We start from the raw sequence: 17996 nt of genomic DNA, 5'->3' as shown, positions 1-17996 counted from the left end.
TAATATTTCAGCTAAGATCAGACAGTCTTCCTTGCTGTTGAACTTTCAGTGGCTACTGACGATTTTTTATAGTTAGTTTTAAACTATTTTTCCTCCATTGTATTTGTTGAGCTTGATGTGTATCATTAAGAGAAGATTGCCATTAAGCATTATATAAATATTCCAGGGAATGAAAATAAAAAGCAGCTAAAGTATCATTTTCCCTATCTAGGACACAGCAGCCTTTAATGCTCCCCTTTTACGGCCCCGTGTTGTTGGAGAATGGGTTGGCCGTGAAGAGAACGATGCAGACCCATTGGCTGCCGAAATGCTACAGCCTCCAATACCAAGAAGCAAAATGGAACAATGGGATAGCGAAGATAGCAGCAGTCCTGGAGGAAGGTAAACTTTGCTGCTCTTACCGAAAACTGGAACATCTAAAATTGTCCCCTTATTGGTTATCTTAATACAACAACCTGAGTTTAGCCTCTCTAGCTACATAAATTAGACTAGCATCTGCATGAAATGGCGGGTTGCATGAAGGTCAATAAAACTTATGTTTTATAATGAGCTCTATGTAAGGCAGTTTGCCACATGCACTAAAATTAGGTCAGTAAAATATTTCACTTTACGTATTTTGTTTGGAATTCTATAGAAGAACTAAGATAGCAATATTATCTACATATAGTTCAAATCAGGTACCTATTTAGACCTGCACAGGTGTCTTTGTATAGCAACTGATTAAATGCATGTCATCTCAGAGTAACAGATCTGTTTCCAGGAGTTAATTCAATTTAATTAATTATTAAAGTATTAATTAATTACAGTGTTTACATGATTCCAACATATAATACCATCTGATTAGATGGTTATTTAATTCAACTTAATTATTTAGCCTTGAGTTTAGTAACTCTACTACTTGCAAACAATCTTTCTTTCAAGTACTAATAAAGTGCTAATTTATTAACATTGTCAGATCATTTTAAATGTTAAGTGAGATGGAGAATGTTTTTACATCAATTTTAACAGTACATTATTGGGAGCTTAAAAGGCAATTTGGTGGTTTGTCAGGAGTGGGAGCTGAAGGGCTGTTGAAGACACAGCTGTAGTGAAAAATATGAATGTTCATTTTATTAACTCCTTAGGAATACTGTGTACAACAATTTGGATGTGCTGAACCTTCTCTGCCTCAATGGGTTGTCATTTGCTATGGTTTGAATGTAGCTGAAACTTGATATTAGCATAGTGGTATCTGCTGAAGGTGCAAATATTGGGTTCTGGGGAAGAGTAGTAAATAGCTGGCCTTCTAAGACTATATTTAGGGCAAAATGAATATATGACCACAAATAGTTTCTTAAAGAAGAGTTGTGTGATGATGCAAGAATGAAATAGACTGAAGCTATTATTCCTAGCAATGTTTTACTTTTTCTATTTTATCTGCTAACATGGGTTTGCATTCCTGAAACACTTTAAATCAGCCTTTCTCAACCTTGAGTCCCCATATGTTATTGGACTACAACTCCTATCATTCCTAGCCAGGGGTTGGGAACGATGGGAGCTGTAGTTCAAGAACATTTGGAGAAGCTGCCCAGAGTGTCTGGGGCAACCCAGTCAGATGGGTGGCATCATAATAATAATTAATAATAATATGAACTTATGGAATAAATATTAAATTATGGATTGGAATTATGTTTGTGGTTCCCAGCTATGTGGACATAGCAGCCTACCTGCAATTCAGCTCCTTCATATGTATTATCTTATGTTGGCCACGGTAAATTGTTTTAGTAAGATAAAATTATGAATTCTCCCGAGATGTCAATGGACACCCCTAGGTGCTCTCATGGAGAGACTGACAAATCAAAGAGGCAATTCTTTTTCTTCTAGTTTAAAGATGGAACCAAAGACTAAAGGATTGAAACATCAGCAGCAGCAACATAAGAAGCTACTCGCTGCCATGCTCTCCCAGGATTCGTTTGATTCTGTACAAAGCACAGCTCCATCAGTAACAGAAGAAGATATCGACAATGAAGATGATGCTATGGAACTGCTGGGTAATTTAAAAGCTTAATTCACTAACGGAGCAAGTTCAAATGTGGTTTTGCCATTGCTGCATTTACTCTGCCCCTCCTGTAGTATAATGATTGACACCTATTACACAAAATCCAGTGTCACCTTATGACATTCTTCATAAGGCTGTATCACATATGGGGACAAGACTACATGCTTTGTGTTCTTGGGAAAATCCCAAAAAACAAGACAGGAAATTATTGCCCTCAGGCTCTCCAGATGATGTCATAACATTCATTTTTTAAATGTTGGGGCTATTTCAAATAAATATATGGGCCAAAAGGACAGACTTAAGCAAAGTAAGCCAAAAAAGAATCCAGAGCTGGACTTTATTTTCCTTCTTTCACCTCCGTCGTTACTAACTGTGCTGCCTTCCATCATTAGGAAGTCACCCATTTTCCTACAATGTCGCACTAATTTTAGCCCTTCCCTTACTCGTTCAAATGATTTGTTTCCACGCTGTCAGCTGCTTGCCTAGCCTTGGCTGCTGCTAAAAGAATATGGTGCTCTGTTAGTCCTCCTAAAGGCAATATTATAACAATATGTATTTGGTTAAATTAATGTGCATTCCTCCCCCTGTGGTTTCATTTATACAGTTTAACTGGAATGTCTCGCACAATTTTTTAATAACATTAGATTATACAAGTTAGTGAACAACGTATGTAGCCATAGCTGAAGAATCTCTTAGAAGGGCAGGAAATTGCATTATACTAAGACTTATTGTTCTTCTATCCCAGTATTGTCTGCTCCACTAGTTGAGATCACTAGTGAGTCATGGCCTGATCCAAGGTGGGTCACAACAGGAGCACTAGCACCATGCAGATATATGTTAATAGATTAAGAAAGACCCAAATGCATATTTGAATTAAAAGTGGGTTCTGAACCTGAAAACGTTGAAGACTGCCAATCTTCTCTGATTTGCAGCAACTTTCCAAAGTCTCAGTAGATGTCTCTTGCATCACCTCCTACCTTATCCTTTTTATTTAGAGATGGTTGACAATTGAATCTGGTCCATCTGCCTCCAAACACATGTGCTTTGTCACTGAGCTATGGTACCTTCCCATTTCTTTAATGCTCTTCTTTTTTTTAAAGTATTGGTAATATTCCTTTAAAACAATAGTTTGGGTTTCTCACTATCCCCTCTTTTATTTAGTTTATTTAGTTAAAGTGTGCATTTTAAATATGTTCAGAAGATATATTCAAGGTTATTTATGCCATGGTTTTAATTAGCACATTATAATGAGTTTTAGTAATTGCTGTATTTGTGGCACATTGATGCCAGATTTAATGTGAGACATCTGTTAAGTCCTTTTTTCTGTGTAATGTGGAAGCTGCTAGTTTAGACCACAAACTGAAGTCTTTATTAATTTTTAAGGCCTTTCCCCCTGTATTCCACAGTGGTTAGATTTTTAGAGTGTTAGACTAGAATTGGGCAGACCTGTATTCAAGTTGTCATTCAGCCATTTAAACCCACTGGGTGACGTTGGGTTAGTCAGTCTCTCTCAGTCTATCCCTACCTCACAAAGGTTGCTCTAAAGAGAGGGGGGAAAGGTAGGAGTGGGTGAGGAGAGAACTAAACTGAAGTTGCTGAAGGAATGACAGGATTAAATGAATGATTTGTGTTTATACAGAATACAATTTTACAGTTAACCAAGTAAGCTGTAATCAGAATCACTGGCCTTTTGAGAGATTGATCACTTCATTGATTCCTCCATGTCCAGTTCCTCCAACTTAATAAGTGTTCTGTACTCTAGTGTAGAAAGGATACATAAAAAGAGGTTAAAGCTGTTATCCTACATACACTTTTAAAAAAGGTGAGCTTCTTGAACACAGTGGGCTTTACTTCTGGCAAATGTGTACGGAGTTGTGCTGTAAGGTTGCAGTCTTGTGAGCATTTATCTAGAAGTAAATCCCACAGATCACAGAACAGAAGGACTTACTTCTAAGTGAAATTGTATAGGATTTTGCCGCACATTAGCAATTTGGCTTATTCTGGCACAAAATCCACAGAGATAAGCCTAATTAGAAAAAACAGCCTATTATATTCAAGAGCAAGTGGCCCGAGGGAAGAGGGAGTTGTAAAGCTGCAACATAATCAGATATTCAGGAGTTCACGTGAATATGAATGTTGAACTAGCAAACTCAGTATTTAAATTAGATTATTAGAACTGGCGTTCACTACTGAAAATCTGTATTTTTAGCAAAATATGGTTAAGGGTAACAAGACTCTGCTTATTATTACTATTCATGAATTACTATAAGCTGAGTTGTTGTGTGCCTAGGATCAGACTATTTCCATCACAACATACAAACAAGGCAGCGGGGAAGGGTGGGGGGCTAAAATTCCAGATCTATTCCAGATCTGCTGAAAAGGTTTCCCCTTCTGGATTTCTGCTATAAGCACCTGTTAAAAGTGCAGGACCACTGCCAGCCTCAAGTCAGAATGGCACGGTGTGTAAGTCTAATATTTTCTAGTTATGTCTGTTAGGTAGTAATGCATTGCTTGTCCCACACCTCCCCCCCCAAAAAAGGGGAAGCTGGAGATAGAACAGTATCTGACCAGAGAAGCACCAGCTATCTCAACCTGATCCCACTGCTCCCCTGAGGACAGCTGTGGGCTCTATGACCCACCCCACCCTCCACAAAGGACAGCAGCAAGTCCTATACCAAAAAGCTATCTGTTCTTTGTTCATACTCATCTGCTGTTGGCCACCTTTATTTCTGACTTTCACATGTGTTTTCTGCCATTCTGTTCCATAGGTCTGGATTACACCTCTTAAAATTCCTAATCAAAACCCATTATGCCCATATATCCTTTGCCACACCATCACCACCTTGTCTTTTCTGGGCATTTTGCTACCTGTTCTTCCTACCCACTAACCCACTCCTTGCATCTCTTCTATCATGCCCTATCTTTTAGTGTTGCCATTCCCATCTGAATGTAAGACCAGCTTTCATGTTATGATTGTCGCAAGAAGACTGCTCTTAATTGCTCCAAATGTATCACCGCATTGATTTATCATGTACCAACAATGCTAGGTGCTGTGCATAATATGAAGCCCAGAGGTAACATGGTGCTTGCCCAGGTGGTTTAAAATCCAGATGCTGTCCTCTCTATTGGAGTGTGGCAACAAAGAGTAAATTTCCACTGAACAGAATAGAAAATATCCTCATTTCCCCCAAGCTCAACACACCGCAGATGTTTCTCTAATTCCACAGTGAATGGATAAGACCTGGCAGCTATAAATCACAGCAGACAATCTGCTGCCACTTCTGAAAATTCTCACTGAAGCAGAAGCTTTATAGAAATGAATGGGGCTTGTGCCAGTGTAGCACTTTGAGGATCACTGTTTTAGTAAGGCAGACTCTATAATAATGCTGGAAACAGAGTTTTCAGTTACCTTAATGGGGGTTTTGGCTGTAGTTGGTTCTGATATATTTACATTTCTAAAGTAAGCCCTATTTCAAAATGCTTATGAAGGTTGCATTTGGGACTAATCCCTGAAAACAAATGGAGCCTATTTTCCAGAATACAAATTGGATTAAAAATGCCCTTCGCATTCTTGAGTTAGATTGAATTCTGAGTAGTCCAGTTCTGTTACAGTGAAGTTTTACTGAGATAATTCACATTGGCAGCATGCCTGTTGCCAATGGAGTACAGTTGGTCACAGAGATGACTCCTCCCACTGGATCTGACAGGAAGTTCCCAGAAAACCTTTCACCTGTTTTCCAGGGGGAGGCGTCATTCTGCCCTCCAGTCCAAGCCTGTCTGCAGTCAAAGGCACTTGGGTACTCAGTTAGCCTGTTTGTTTCAACAACTTTTCAACCCCACTTGGCACTAGGGAGCATGTACATTTTGTTATGTCATTTCCTTCATTCTCCTCAGCTTATCTTTTCCTCTGTCTACTTGTCCTTGCTTCTGACATTTGTCTCAGTCAGTGCTTCCGTCATTTTGTGGCAAGCAGCCTTGGTGGGGTGGATTTGCAGAGGGTTCATCCTCTGCTTCCTTGGGCCACAGTTGAGACTTGGCTGGAGCGGGCGGGTTCCACAGCTGCATAAAAGTGGGTGCAACTGCCATTTTGTCCCTCAGCAGATGCAGCCACATTTAGCCCCAAAACTCTTTTTGTTGTTCAGCTTGTCTCACAACCTTTTGGAATCATGAGGAATTACTCTGCTGATCCCAAATTCCTTGATCCTTAAACTAGAAGGCGTTTTAAAAGCAATTATTGTTCCCTGATCAGGCCAGTGGAATTGACACAGGTCAAAGAGGAATGTTGCTTTGGTGGTTTTCCTCCTCTTCTGATAGTTAGGTCTGGCTTTTTCTGTGGCTTGCCCAGGGGGACTCTCCAGTTTGCCAGTGCAATTGTGCACAGGAATGAGGCATGTTTGACCATAGTGGTTCCACTGTGGCACTGTCTTGCAGTTTCTCCTTTGCTAAGTGTTCGGGGCTACGGTTTTAGAAGGTGAATCTCCCAGGTTCTTTACCTAGGTGTGCACCTGCACATCTTCAGAGATCCAGGAGGTGATCTCACAGATCCTCCCCACCTGTCAGCTCTGTGATACTTCTTTCTCTCCCCCCCTTCTAGGGAGCCTCGTTCAAAGAGTCCAGGGGGACCTGTGCCTCCAACCACCGTTCTAATACAATTGCCTGTGGTTTCCCATCTACCTCCTACTTAGTAGTCCACTGAGGCAGGCAAAGGGCTTCCAGCAGCTGATCTGGTCACTATCTCTGTCCAGCAAACAGAGAACTTGAGTGCAGCAGGTCATTCTACAGTGAATTAGGTGGGGGTTCGCTCACTCTGAACATACTGTTCCACAGATTAGTGGGTAGAAGGGGCAATTGCTGTGGGAAGAACTACAAAAAGATCACAAATTAACCCAGTGGTGTCTTTTTTAAATTATTATTATTCTGGGGAGGAAGCCACCCCACAGAAGTTGCTGTTATAGTCTTCTGTAGCATGGGCTATGAAAGGTCTTTTCTTCCATGACATCTAAGCCCACTATTGTGCCCCTTTCTCTTGGTTTTCAACAATGCATGGAAGGCTGAATGGAAACATCACAATAATACTAAAATGGTTCCCCGAGTGACAAAGAAACATTATAGTGTCTCTAAAGAAATGCAGCAGCTGTGCTTGTCTCTAGTGAGTCCACTGGTGGTGACTTTAGTCTCCCCTATGGTTATGCTTTCAGAATAATTACTGGAATTTATCAGCTTTTCAGAAGCTTTCTTCTATTATAATACTTTTCAGAGAATGAGGATTAAATAATTTTGATGGTTATAAGTTGTTCATAACTTGCAATATTTGTCTTTCCTTTATAACAAGTGACCTATATGTCAACATGTAAAGACACTGTGTCCTTTAGAAATGTTAAGATCAGTAGCAACTTTTGTTCCTTAAATGTCCCGGGGAAATAGGCAGCAATCCTACACATGTCTACAGCAGAGTAAGCTGGTTCAGTGTGGCTTACTCCCAGGTAAATGTGCATACTTGCATCCTTGTTTATTTATTTATATTGGCTGTTGTTCACTATTCTTATTTTGAAATATTTTATACTGAATCGAGTATCTTAATACTATTATAGGCTAACATTTTGTTATAGAAGCATTATTTCCAGCATTAGGTTGTTGCCACTTGAGGGCACTAATGTATTTTCTTTATGGATCCAGTAATCTTAACCAAACTTAAATGTGTGAAAAGGATCTTACAAAAAATGAGTTCTGTGCATGAAATATAAAATATAGCTCCTTGAACAAAAAGCCGTGTTGGATTATTTAAACAAAAGCAAAAACACTTACAATCCTGGGAAGAATAATCAGAATGTTTATCTTTCATCATACTTCCTTTACTTTTCTTTTTTAATATAATTTCCCCAGTTTATTAACTATTTAACTTTTCTCAAAAATTGGAGTGCATCAGAACAAAAAGTATATTCAAAAATGTAAAAGTGCATTGCAAAAACAAAGAATAAATATACAATGCGATTAAATATTCAGATTCAAATTTACTTTGTAAAACTAGCTTGTCTGTGTGAACAGAAATAGTTTAAATCATGATTTTGTCATGTGGGGCTGTATGTGTTTATATAGTTATTAATCACAGTATAATTGCAGCTGTTAATGTTATTGATAGTTCTGTAAAAATGGACAAATAAGTTCCCTTTAAGTATCTGTCTCCTTGATGCTACTACACACTGATAATTGTAAAGTTTCATTTTAATATTCTTGTCCTTGTTCCTTTTAAGTTTAACATTTTATTTAGTCAGTTCACAGCAGGCAGATCCAAAAATATACAGAGCTCATCCTGATTCATAAATTAAGTCTTTACTAACTACATGGATATATCTGCACCTGTTTCTTGGCTCATTTCCTTGACATTTGCCCCTCACAGTCATGAAACAAATCTATGCATCTTTCCAATACATAAATGGTTTATTCATCCTTTGAATTTGGTAGGATGACCTTGACGTAAGCTTGTAAATTAACCAAGTTAGCTTTTGCTTTAAAAAATGAAGAGACAGAATTAATTCACTGGCCTTGTTTATATGTCATGATAAACTATTTTGCTCCTCCCTGGTCCTATTTGTTTCTGCAGTTTGTTGAGCTAAGTCCAAGTTTGGTTTAGTGTATTCTGTGAATCCAGGCTTGTGGTCAACTTCCCTACAGGCTAACCATGAGCTGGAACCAAAGTTTTTTCCTAGTTACTAGTTGTGGTTAGCATTGAGAAAGTTTAACCACAAGTCTGGGTTTGGATGACATACTAAGCCAGTGTTTTTTACAACAGTAGAAAAAGACTGAGGAATCTGGCTTAGTGCAAAGCAGGCCAGTGGTAGACCAAAACATATACAGATGTAATGGTTCTTAGGGTGCAAAATGCACTTTATTGCTCTCTTGAATTAATATTAACATGTATGAAAAGCTCAGCTAGATTTATTCCGAGGTTCCACTGTATATCCATTCCTATTTTCTTCATAAAGGCATTTTCTTATTTTCAATTTGGTCCTTCTGAAAGGTTCTGTGATATTGAAAACCACCAGCAACATAGTGGCTGAGTTCTAGCGAATTGCACTAGTAATTCTGTGTGCCCAAGGAGGTTATTAACTTACGGTATCTTTCTTGAGCACAATCACCCCATGCAACATAACAAACCCCTTTCAAAACTGAAAACATTTTCAAAAGCCATTTGTGATGGGGCATAGGAATCTACTGTTCAATTATGTCCGGGTCCCCCCCCCAAAAAAGATCCCTGTATGCATATTTAAGTTATTGAGCTTATCTAAGGCAACCCTTTGGCTCCTAGGCTTGGAACTCCTTAAAATATTAGTTTAAGATTTATAAAGTGCACCTCTATATAACTCCTATGTTAATAGCATGAAACCATTTAAAACAATCCTCAATATTGTTCAGTATAAATTACTGTTGATGTTACACATGGTTACTGTTTGATTAATTTCATGATTTGCCCTACCTTACTATTTTTAGAGTGGAAATGGCATGCATCAGCAGACTTTTGGCAAACTAGCAAAAGTTGACGCAACAAGAAACTAGTTGAGTAAACTATGAAGACATAAAGAAATACGAGCGAGGCATTCAAGGCTAGGCCAAAATTTGATTTAACGCTATATAAACAGCTACACTATATAGCCATGTGTCTGAAAAAAAAATTGGCTACCTCAACAATATGCCAGCGGTAATGAATTCAGTGTTTGTTTACCGGCAACAATTTCTTAAAATATGGTAGTTGAATATGACACACAGATTCCCCCTTTCCCTCCTACACACAAAGCAAGCACAAATGTGTTTACAGTGGAGTTTTATTGAAGAAACATATGACAAACAATCTCCTGTGAACTTTGGCTGGTTTTTCAGAAACCAGTATAATTTACAAAACAGGCATGCTTTTTGCCAACCCCAAAATGATGCCTCTAAAAATAATATCGCACAGATCTGCATACCCTTCTGAGTGTATACCTTTTCCTCCAATAATGCTTTGTTAGGATGTGCTAGATCAGGGATAGGGAACCTCAGTCCCCCAGCAACCAAATGGAGACCTGGCTTTTCTACCTGGGCTGTCCCCAGGCCACACACCTCACCCCTGCCCTGCTTTGCAGCCTCCTTAAGTTCTTGCTTGTCTTGAATGTATCCTTTAACTCTGTTAAAGCTTCTTGTTTGCCTTGGCGAAGAATAGAGAAGGATGTGTGAGTAAATTAGCATTTGTTGTTCCATCCACTTTTGCTTCTGGCCTTGCCCTCTACTGGCATCTGTCCTTTGGAATGTTGCCTGGACCGGGAGATAGATACAAAGGAGAGAAAGACATAAGAATACTTGGAGAATCTGCAACCTTTAACTTGGCAGAGAGCCCTTCAAATGCCTTGTATCCCTAAGAATCATCTACCAGCATGTATGCATGTAGGAGTTGAGTGCCTTTGTGACAACCCCCACATACATATTTTCATTACTGTCCATACATTACGTTATTTCCTTCACCCACATAGATCTGCATTATTGCTTACCCTGGCTTTGACTGGTGGGTGGGTGGAGGGCAGTCCATGCTTGTGGTTTTAAAGATTCTCTGCCAAGCTGATCCTTGCCTCACGTTAAATAATTGTCTTTCACAACAGGCTAATGGTGAATGGGATTTTTAAATTTATTTTTACTTTATTACCTTTTCCTCTCACCTTCCCTGGAAAGAGCTCAAGGCAGTGTGCATGGTTACGCCTACATTTTATCCTTGCAACAACAACCCTGTGAGGTTTTTGGTACAGAGAGAAAGTAACTGGCCCAAGTTCACTCAATAAGCTTCACGGCTGAAGCTGCAATTTATATGTTTCTAAAACAAATATGATACTTAGTGATATACTTGCTTCTTCTTTTTTTAATTTGCAGAGGATCTTGATGATTTAAGAATGGAAGGGGTAACCAGTGTCATTTCTTCTGGGAGCAAATTTAACCAAACCCGAAGTACACATACAGCTGAACCACAAGCCAAGGTCACCTTGAACATCTGTGCTAGGTGTGCCAGGTAAATAATAAGATTTTTGTATGTTTCTTTGTGCTTCCTTCCCCAGGGGCAAATGCTTATTGCAGATTGGAATTTGCAACAATTTCACCCAGCTATCTAAAAGAAAGGACAGGATACATTTTTTGATCTTAAAGTTGGATAGAGGAATTGTTCTTTTTATCCCTGACTTTCAGTGACATTAGAAATTAATTTTAAAATCCTAAATTCTAGACACAGGAGAAGCCACAGCTGCTGGCTCCAGCTTTGAGAAACAGTGGTGTCTGGTGTTTTGTTGAAAGAGGAGGCTTTCTTAATTAAAATTAAATCTTGTGTGGAATCTTTATCAGGTCTTAGGACTTGGCAAGTTCATAAGAAGGAGTTGGGGGTTGAGTAGAGCCTTTGGCAAGCTGGAGATCTTTCCCTCTTAGCATGGACTATTAACACATGTTTCTGTCTACCACTTGACTTGATTTGTTGATTTGAGCAGGATTGCTCAAGTTACTTTTGCACATGACACCATTCACACCAACAATGTACCAAATGGTTTCACATACTTATCAGCTTTATGTCACAGCTTGGAACTATTTTCAGTTTTCTTTCTCTGAATTTGATTAGTTACCTGAATTTCTGTGGCTTTTCAAAGATGATCCAGGGTATTTACGGCTTCAAAATGCACCTGTGTAAGTTCAGATTCAGTTGCATGTTTGTTTGGGGGGAGTTTCATACAGTTGCCTTTTAACAATTCATAATCCTATCCTTCTGGAAGGAACCTAATCAATATGGAATCTTTCTGGCTTTGGAAGTTATCTTTTTTCCATCTACAGTATGAGAGCAAAAAAAGCAAAGAAACCAAATCAACTAAGAAGGCAATAATAACTGTGAGCCCTTTGATTTTTTTTAAATGAAGACTTGTTTTTGAAAAGGAATTTCACCTGACAAAACTAGCCAAACTCAATCACTTAAGTGATTAGCAAGAACATTATTTGCGGGGTGTGTGTGTGTGTGTGTGTGTGTGTGTGTGTGACAATTCTAACTTCTTGACTTCTGCTGCTCGCTATTCTATTGTGGTACTCCAGATAAAGTTAAATACCTTTAAATAAAGGGAACCTGTGATAGCATCAGGATGAAATTTGAGCATGTTCCAGTCCTATTTTTAAACTTCATCCTCTTTGATTTGAGGCTGCCACTTTTTGACGGATGCCTGCTTGGAGATACTGATTGAATAACACTTCCAGAAATACCCCCATGCCCTTGCGTGTAGAATCATAATGTAGTGCTGTCATTGTTAGAGAAATCCTCCCCACCATTTAAGATTTAAACCCTGCAATATAAATCAAGATGCGGTTTTACATCCCTGACCCATAGCTGTCACCACTGATACTTAGTCCTCTCTTGATTACACCAAAAGACTATTCTGTCAGTCTTTTGCTAAATTAAATGGAACAGAATGCTAAGCCTCATCTGCCCAAACAACCAAATAGCATGACAAAACCTGACTGCCCTCAGATGACAGAATTATCTATATGTTAAACTCTGAGCTTTGTCTAGCCTTGACTGCTGCCCCAGAATTTACCCTGATTAAATGAGGTGAGGACTTGTCCTTTTTACAGTGTGGGTGAAGAACTTGACTGCAGAAGAAGCAGAATTTATAACTGAATGAGTACTTGCTCTGTTTATAAACCATTTTTTGGATCATACGATATATACTCTCCATCCCATTGCACAGTGGCAGTATGCGTATGATGCTACTGTTAGGTGGCAATTGCTAGGTGTAATTATCCGATATGGCTTGAAGTACCTTCTGTTCTGTAATCACTGACTGTTTGAGTAATGCAGTGCCCTGAGATCCATATGGCCTGTTTAGGTCATCAGATGACCTTAACAGATGAGGGATATCTGTTGAATGCAGGCTACAGTGTAAAAGAACATGACACAATGTCATGGGACTCAAATATCCGAAGGATTCCCTCTATCATCCTGCCTGTGCCTTAGGTTTGTTGAATGAGTTTCTTCTCCATGATCCACCATTGGGTGAGCTGCGCTTTGTGGTGTCACAAGAGAAAGCTTTCTCTACACTGGCACCCTACTTGTGGATTGTCTCCGCCTCAAAACTGTGGACAATGTTGATATTTTTATCAAGTTAAGACATGCTTGTTTTGCCCAGGTGTTCTCAGTGGTTAGTTAATTGGCATTTGGGTTAGCCTATCCTGTGTTTTCAGCTGCTCCTATTGGTTAAAATGAATTTTATGGTTTTATTATAGTGTGATACCTCAGTTGGTTAGAGCATGGTGCTGATAACACCAAGGATACAGGTTTGATCCCTGTATGGTACAGCTGCATATTCCTGCATTGCTGGGGGGTTGGACTATCAGTGTTTCCCAACCTTGTGCCTCCAGCTGTTTTTGAACTACAACTCCCATCATCCCTGACTAGCAAGACCAGTGGCAAGGGATGATGGGAATTGTAGTCCAAAAACAGCTGGAGGCACAAGGTTGGGAAACACTGGACTAGATGATCCCCAGGGTCCCTTTCAATTCTATGATTCTATTGTGTATTTTTATATGCTGTATCCCATTCTTGTATCTATCTGTATAGATGAAGGGCAGGTTATAAATAACAATTCACAGATAAATCTTAATGTAAGTTCCTCAACCTAGGTGAGAGGATTTCCATATATCATGACCCTGGATTACCTATAACTATAAAAAAAGACATGGAGCAGATTTTTTGTTTTACATTTTTGGAGTATTTATAAAGTGCTAAGCGAGGTTGTCAGTTGGTTTTACTCAGAGAAGATCCACTAAAATTAATGAACATGACTATGTTAGTTTTATTAATTTTGATGGGTCTAGTTGAGTATCGCATCCAACATTCTCAAGGTGGGTTACAAGATGTTAGGGGAATTTTTTTTCTGAATTTGACTTGCATTCTCACTGCGGCAAATCTCTTTCTTGCAGCTCTTGCCAAAAGGTACTTGGGAATGAAACACTTTTTGTTGAACCCACAAAAATATGACAATTTCTGCTTGCAACTTTATACAAAAGAATGAGTTACGTGTAATTTCAAAATAAATAGATCACACACTGTCACAAATTATATGATCTGAATGAAATTATAAGAAGACTACCATATGTATGCCAAGTTTGTTGGTAAGCTTTGAAAATACTTGGACCTGGAACTAGATAAATCACACATTAAAAAATCAACAACACTAAACATGTTATGGAAATGAGATGTATCCAATCACAACAAAATTCTTGAGATAGCTAGCATGCTGTATAATTTCCCATGCAATCTTTGTAGCAGCACTCCCTGATTCATGTATAATTAGCATCACTTGCACCTTGGCTTCATAATAGATGGCCAAATGTCACCTAAATCTTTATTGGAAGCCTCCTGGTGACATGAAAATGTCGAGGAATTCATGAGTTCAGTGGATTATGATGTGAATAAAAGGTTTGTTAATACCTCCTTCTCTGAAAAAATGTCCTGTTGACTTCTGTGGAGCATACTTCTGAAAAAACAAATAGAGCATTCGCCTGTATGGCCTTAATCCTAAATGTACATCAAATTTAGTGAACACATTTTCAATCAAATGTAGGGTAGACTGTAAAGCTATAAGCACACAGTTACTCACACTTATATCCTGTTTGGTTTCAGTAGTGCTAACTATTTACTGAATTGTGCCTAAATGAAAAATGTGTGCAATAAACCAAGAACTACTATCGTTTTGAATCCCTTGCTGCTAAATCAATTTCATGGTGAACTCCCTGTGAATTTCCCCTTTTGAAAGAAATGGCTAAGTCTCATTATTTCCAAAACCCTAGCTTTGTCATGGGAAACAAACAACATAAGACAGGAGATTTATGTTCCAGCTTAACCAAAATCTCATGGGGCATAGAATTTCCCTAGTTGACCACATTTTCCCACTGAGTAAATCCAGAAACAACATTGAAAAAAAAGTTGATGTGATAATCAAAGCATTCTCTGTTAAAGAGTTATAGGGTCTGTCAAAAGGAATTGCTCTCTATGTGGAGGAAAAGGAGGAATAACTGCAGTCTTAATTGTCCTTCTGTTGCATAATCTATTAAGAGATTATATATTCCTACTGAGTCTGTCTTAAAGTTGTTTTAGTCCTTTAAAAAACAAATGTCTGCAAGTGTTTTCTGATTGATTTGACACATGCAGTTATTGCTATAAGGACAATCCAAGAATCCTGTTCGCCTAATTTTGTAAAGAAAGTATCAAAATGCTTGTTCCATTGACTATTTGGTATTTTTTGGTTTCATACTTTTAAACCACAACCACACTTTAATATTGACCAACTATGTATGGGACTGTGACTTAATGCACTGTGTATTACACAAATAGTACTGTACAAATGTACAATCTATAACATTAGAACTTCATAGATAAAATGGGGAAATTTTCAAGGAAATTTCCACTCTCTTCCATTTAAAAGCAATGCATCTGTTTCTGAAGCAGAATCTAATACATTGTAGTAGTAGTAGTAGTAATTTGATTTAGCACCTTCACCCTAAGGTCCCAGAGTGGGTTACAACTCTTCAGCAACCATATTTAATAGCTTTTGAAAATGCAAGAAAAAACCCTCGTAGAAAAGGTTTCCTCCTGAAAATTTCAATGTATGACATTTCCTCAGGTATTAAAGCATTGTAGTCTGATACATTGAAATCTTGTAGGGATTTGGAAACAAAATTGATAGCATAGGTGCCCTTAAATAAATTTTTAAGTGACTAAAAATCATCATCATCATCTGTATAGCCACCCTTTGCCATAAGGTCCCAGGTTTACAACAATTTGACATCCAGCATTAAAAACAGTTTAAAACAAATTGCAAACAAATATGGGCAAGCAGATGTATTGGTAAATATACCAACATGGAAAAATCTTCAGCTCATTCATATAATGAAACTGAAGAGGATACATTTTTGAATGAGTTATTTTTTCAATAACAAAGGATGTAGAACACAGGAAGCAAGACAAGTTTCGAAGTGAGGCATGTTTACACAGGTGTTGCATCAGTTTTTAGCAGTGCGTCTTTACAGTTTGGCTGTATTGATTTGGTTACTGTAGTGGCACAAACAGGAATTTGCTCCACTGCAGTTACATAGGTTTCTTTGCTGTAATTTGGCTCGGTATGGAATTGGCTTGGTGTTTACATTATTTACTTCATTGAATATTTAAGCGGAAACCAATTGTCTGCTTTAAAAAGTTCTCTTCTGCTTACGTTAGCATATGCAAGCTTATTGTGCCTTATATTGCACCCTGGAAATTGTAGTTCCCATCACTAGTCATGACTGTGAGCTGCTCAGAAATTTAACCCATTCCCATGTTTTAGATCTATACATGGTACAGCAATCTTAATTATGGATGTTTATACTTTAATACTTGTGCAATTGTTTATTTCAGTTTTTTTGTAAACTACTTAGAAGACTACTTTGGTATGAAATGGTATATAAATTAATAAATCATCACCATATAAGAAGTTTCCAATAAACTTCTTTATTGTCTCAATTAAAGAGAAATTGCTTACCAAGCAAAAGGCTACTCGATTGTAGAATCATTGAGTTGGAAGGGACTCAAAAGTCCAGTTCCACTGCTATAGCATCCCTAATAGGTGACAATCATTCCTATGGCTTAAAAAAACTCTAATGAAGGTGAGTGCAACACCTTCTGCAGTAGTCTTTTCCACTCCTGAACATTCTACTGACAGGAAGCTCTTCCTAATGTTGAGCTGAAATCCCCTCTTTTGTAATATGAACCTCTTGGTACAGGTCTTAGCTGCTGGAACAACAGAAAACGAATCTGCTCCATGTGTGTGCAGTAATTTAGAAGGATGCTAAACAGCAGTTTAGAAAGAGAAAAATGTTCCTTTTGGAATTTTAAGGCAATGTTGATATATTTTTTCATCAGACATGACAGGTCAGACACAGGGTAAATTTAAGAAAAGGTTGAATAGTTCCATTTCACAGGACATTAATTCTAATACTAATGCTAGTTATTGGATGGAGGGGGGAAACAAGAGAAGAATGTATGGATACTTCCTCCGCACGGTTTTATAAAGATGCAGTGGGAAAGAAGAGATGTGTCTCATACAAATGCTGTTTTCTATCTGCCCCACTTTTCTGGCTTGGAATGCTAAGAAGCAGTCTACTATTATTGGCTTGTTTTAATAGCAGATTACAACTGTCACTGGTTTGTATCAGAAGCAATTTATAAAGGGCTTCCAGTAAGATTTTGTTTACTTTTCACTAGTGGTATGTTTCAGAGGAAGCTGAGATTTTTCTTTTGTATCTAAAATAGAAAATGAAACTTATTTTCAAACAACAACAACAAAACCTTAATTCCTTAACCAGGCTTTATATTTGCCTGTAGCAAGTAAGCTTTGTATTATTTGACTCCAGTGCTCTTTGGTGGCCTGTCTCTGACTGTTTTTCTGTGAAAAAGCGATTGTTTGTTGTTTGTTTGTTGTTGTTTTTACTAATCCAGTCTGCTAACATTAGCTGGGGTAGAAAATATACCCATGCCAAAATTCAGTGCATTTCTAAGTCATTTTATGCCACATGTGGTTTGTTTTGTTTTGTTTTGTTTAGTTTATAGAAGGGTAATTCCAAGTTTATCTATCTTTACTAATCATAGAAACTCTATTCATGTCTACTTATAAGTGTTTTCATTTAACTCAAAGATAAATGTTTACAGTATTGCTGATACAGTATTTTGTAACAGTGGCATTTGTTAGGCTGAATAACCTATCAAATGAAAGAGAATATTTAGTCTTCAGTGGAAATTTTGTACCAACATCTGAAACCTAGAAAGGTTAATACAGTAGTACCTTGGTAGTCGAACGGCTTGGCTCCCAAACAAATCAGCTCCCGAATGCCACAAACCCACAAGTGAGTGTTCTAGTTAGCAAATGTTTTTTGGAAGCCG

General features: G+C 38.1%; 1 protein-coding gene across 3 annotated transcripts in view; it reads left to right on the top strand.

The window, feature by feature from the left end:
* The window catches only part of LOC309373902 (uncharacterized protein C8orf34 homolog), an 87115-nt gene that overhangs the window by 30362 nt on the left and 38757 nt on the right, over positions 1 to 17996 (top strand). For all 3 annotated transcript variants that reach the window (XM_081918440.1, XM_081918441.1, XM_081918439.1), the window contains exons 6-8: positions 212 to 381; positions 1864 to 2030; positions 10931 to 11066. In XM_081918440.1, the coding sequence (XP_081774566.1) occupies positions 212 to 381; positions 1864 to 2030; positions 10931 to 11066 (473 nt within the window). The remainder of the gene's footprint in view (positions 1 to 211; positions 382 to 1863; positions 2031 to 10930; positions 11067 to 17996) is intronic.

The sequence above is a fragment of the Podarcis melisellensis genome (assembly GCF_964234715.1).
Source record: "Podarcis melisellensis genome assembly, chromosome: 7".
NCBI classification, from domain to species: Eukaryota; Metazoa; Chordata; class Lepidosauria; order Squamata; family Lacertidae; genus Podarcis; species Podarcis melisellensis.
Note: the sequence above shows the minus strand (reverse complement) of the source record. Positions and strands in the feature narration are given on the sequence as shown.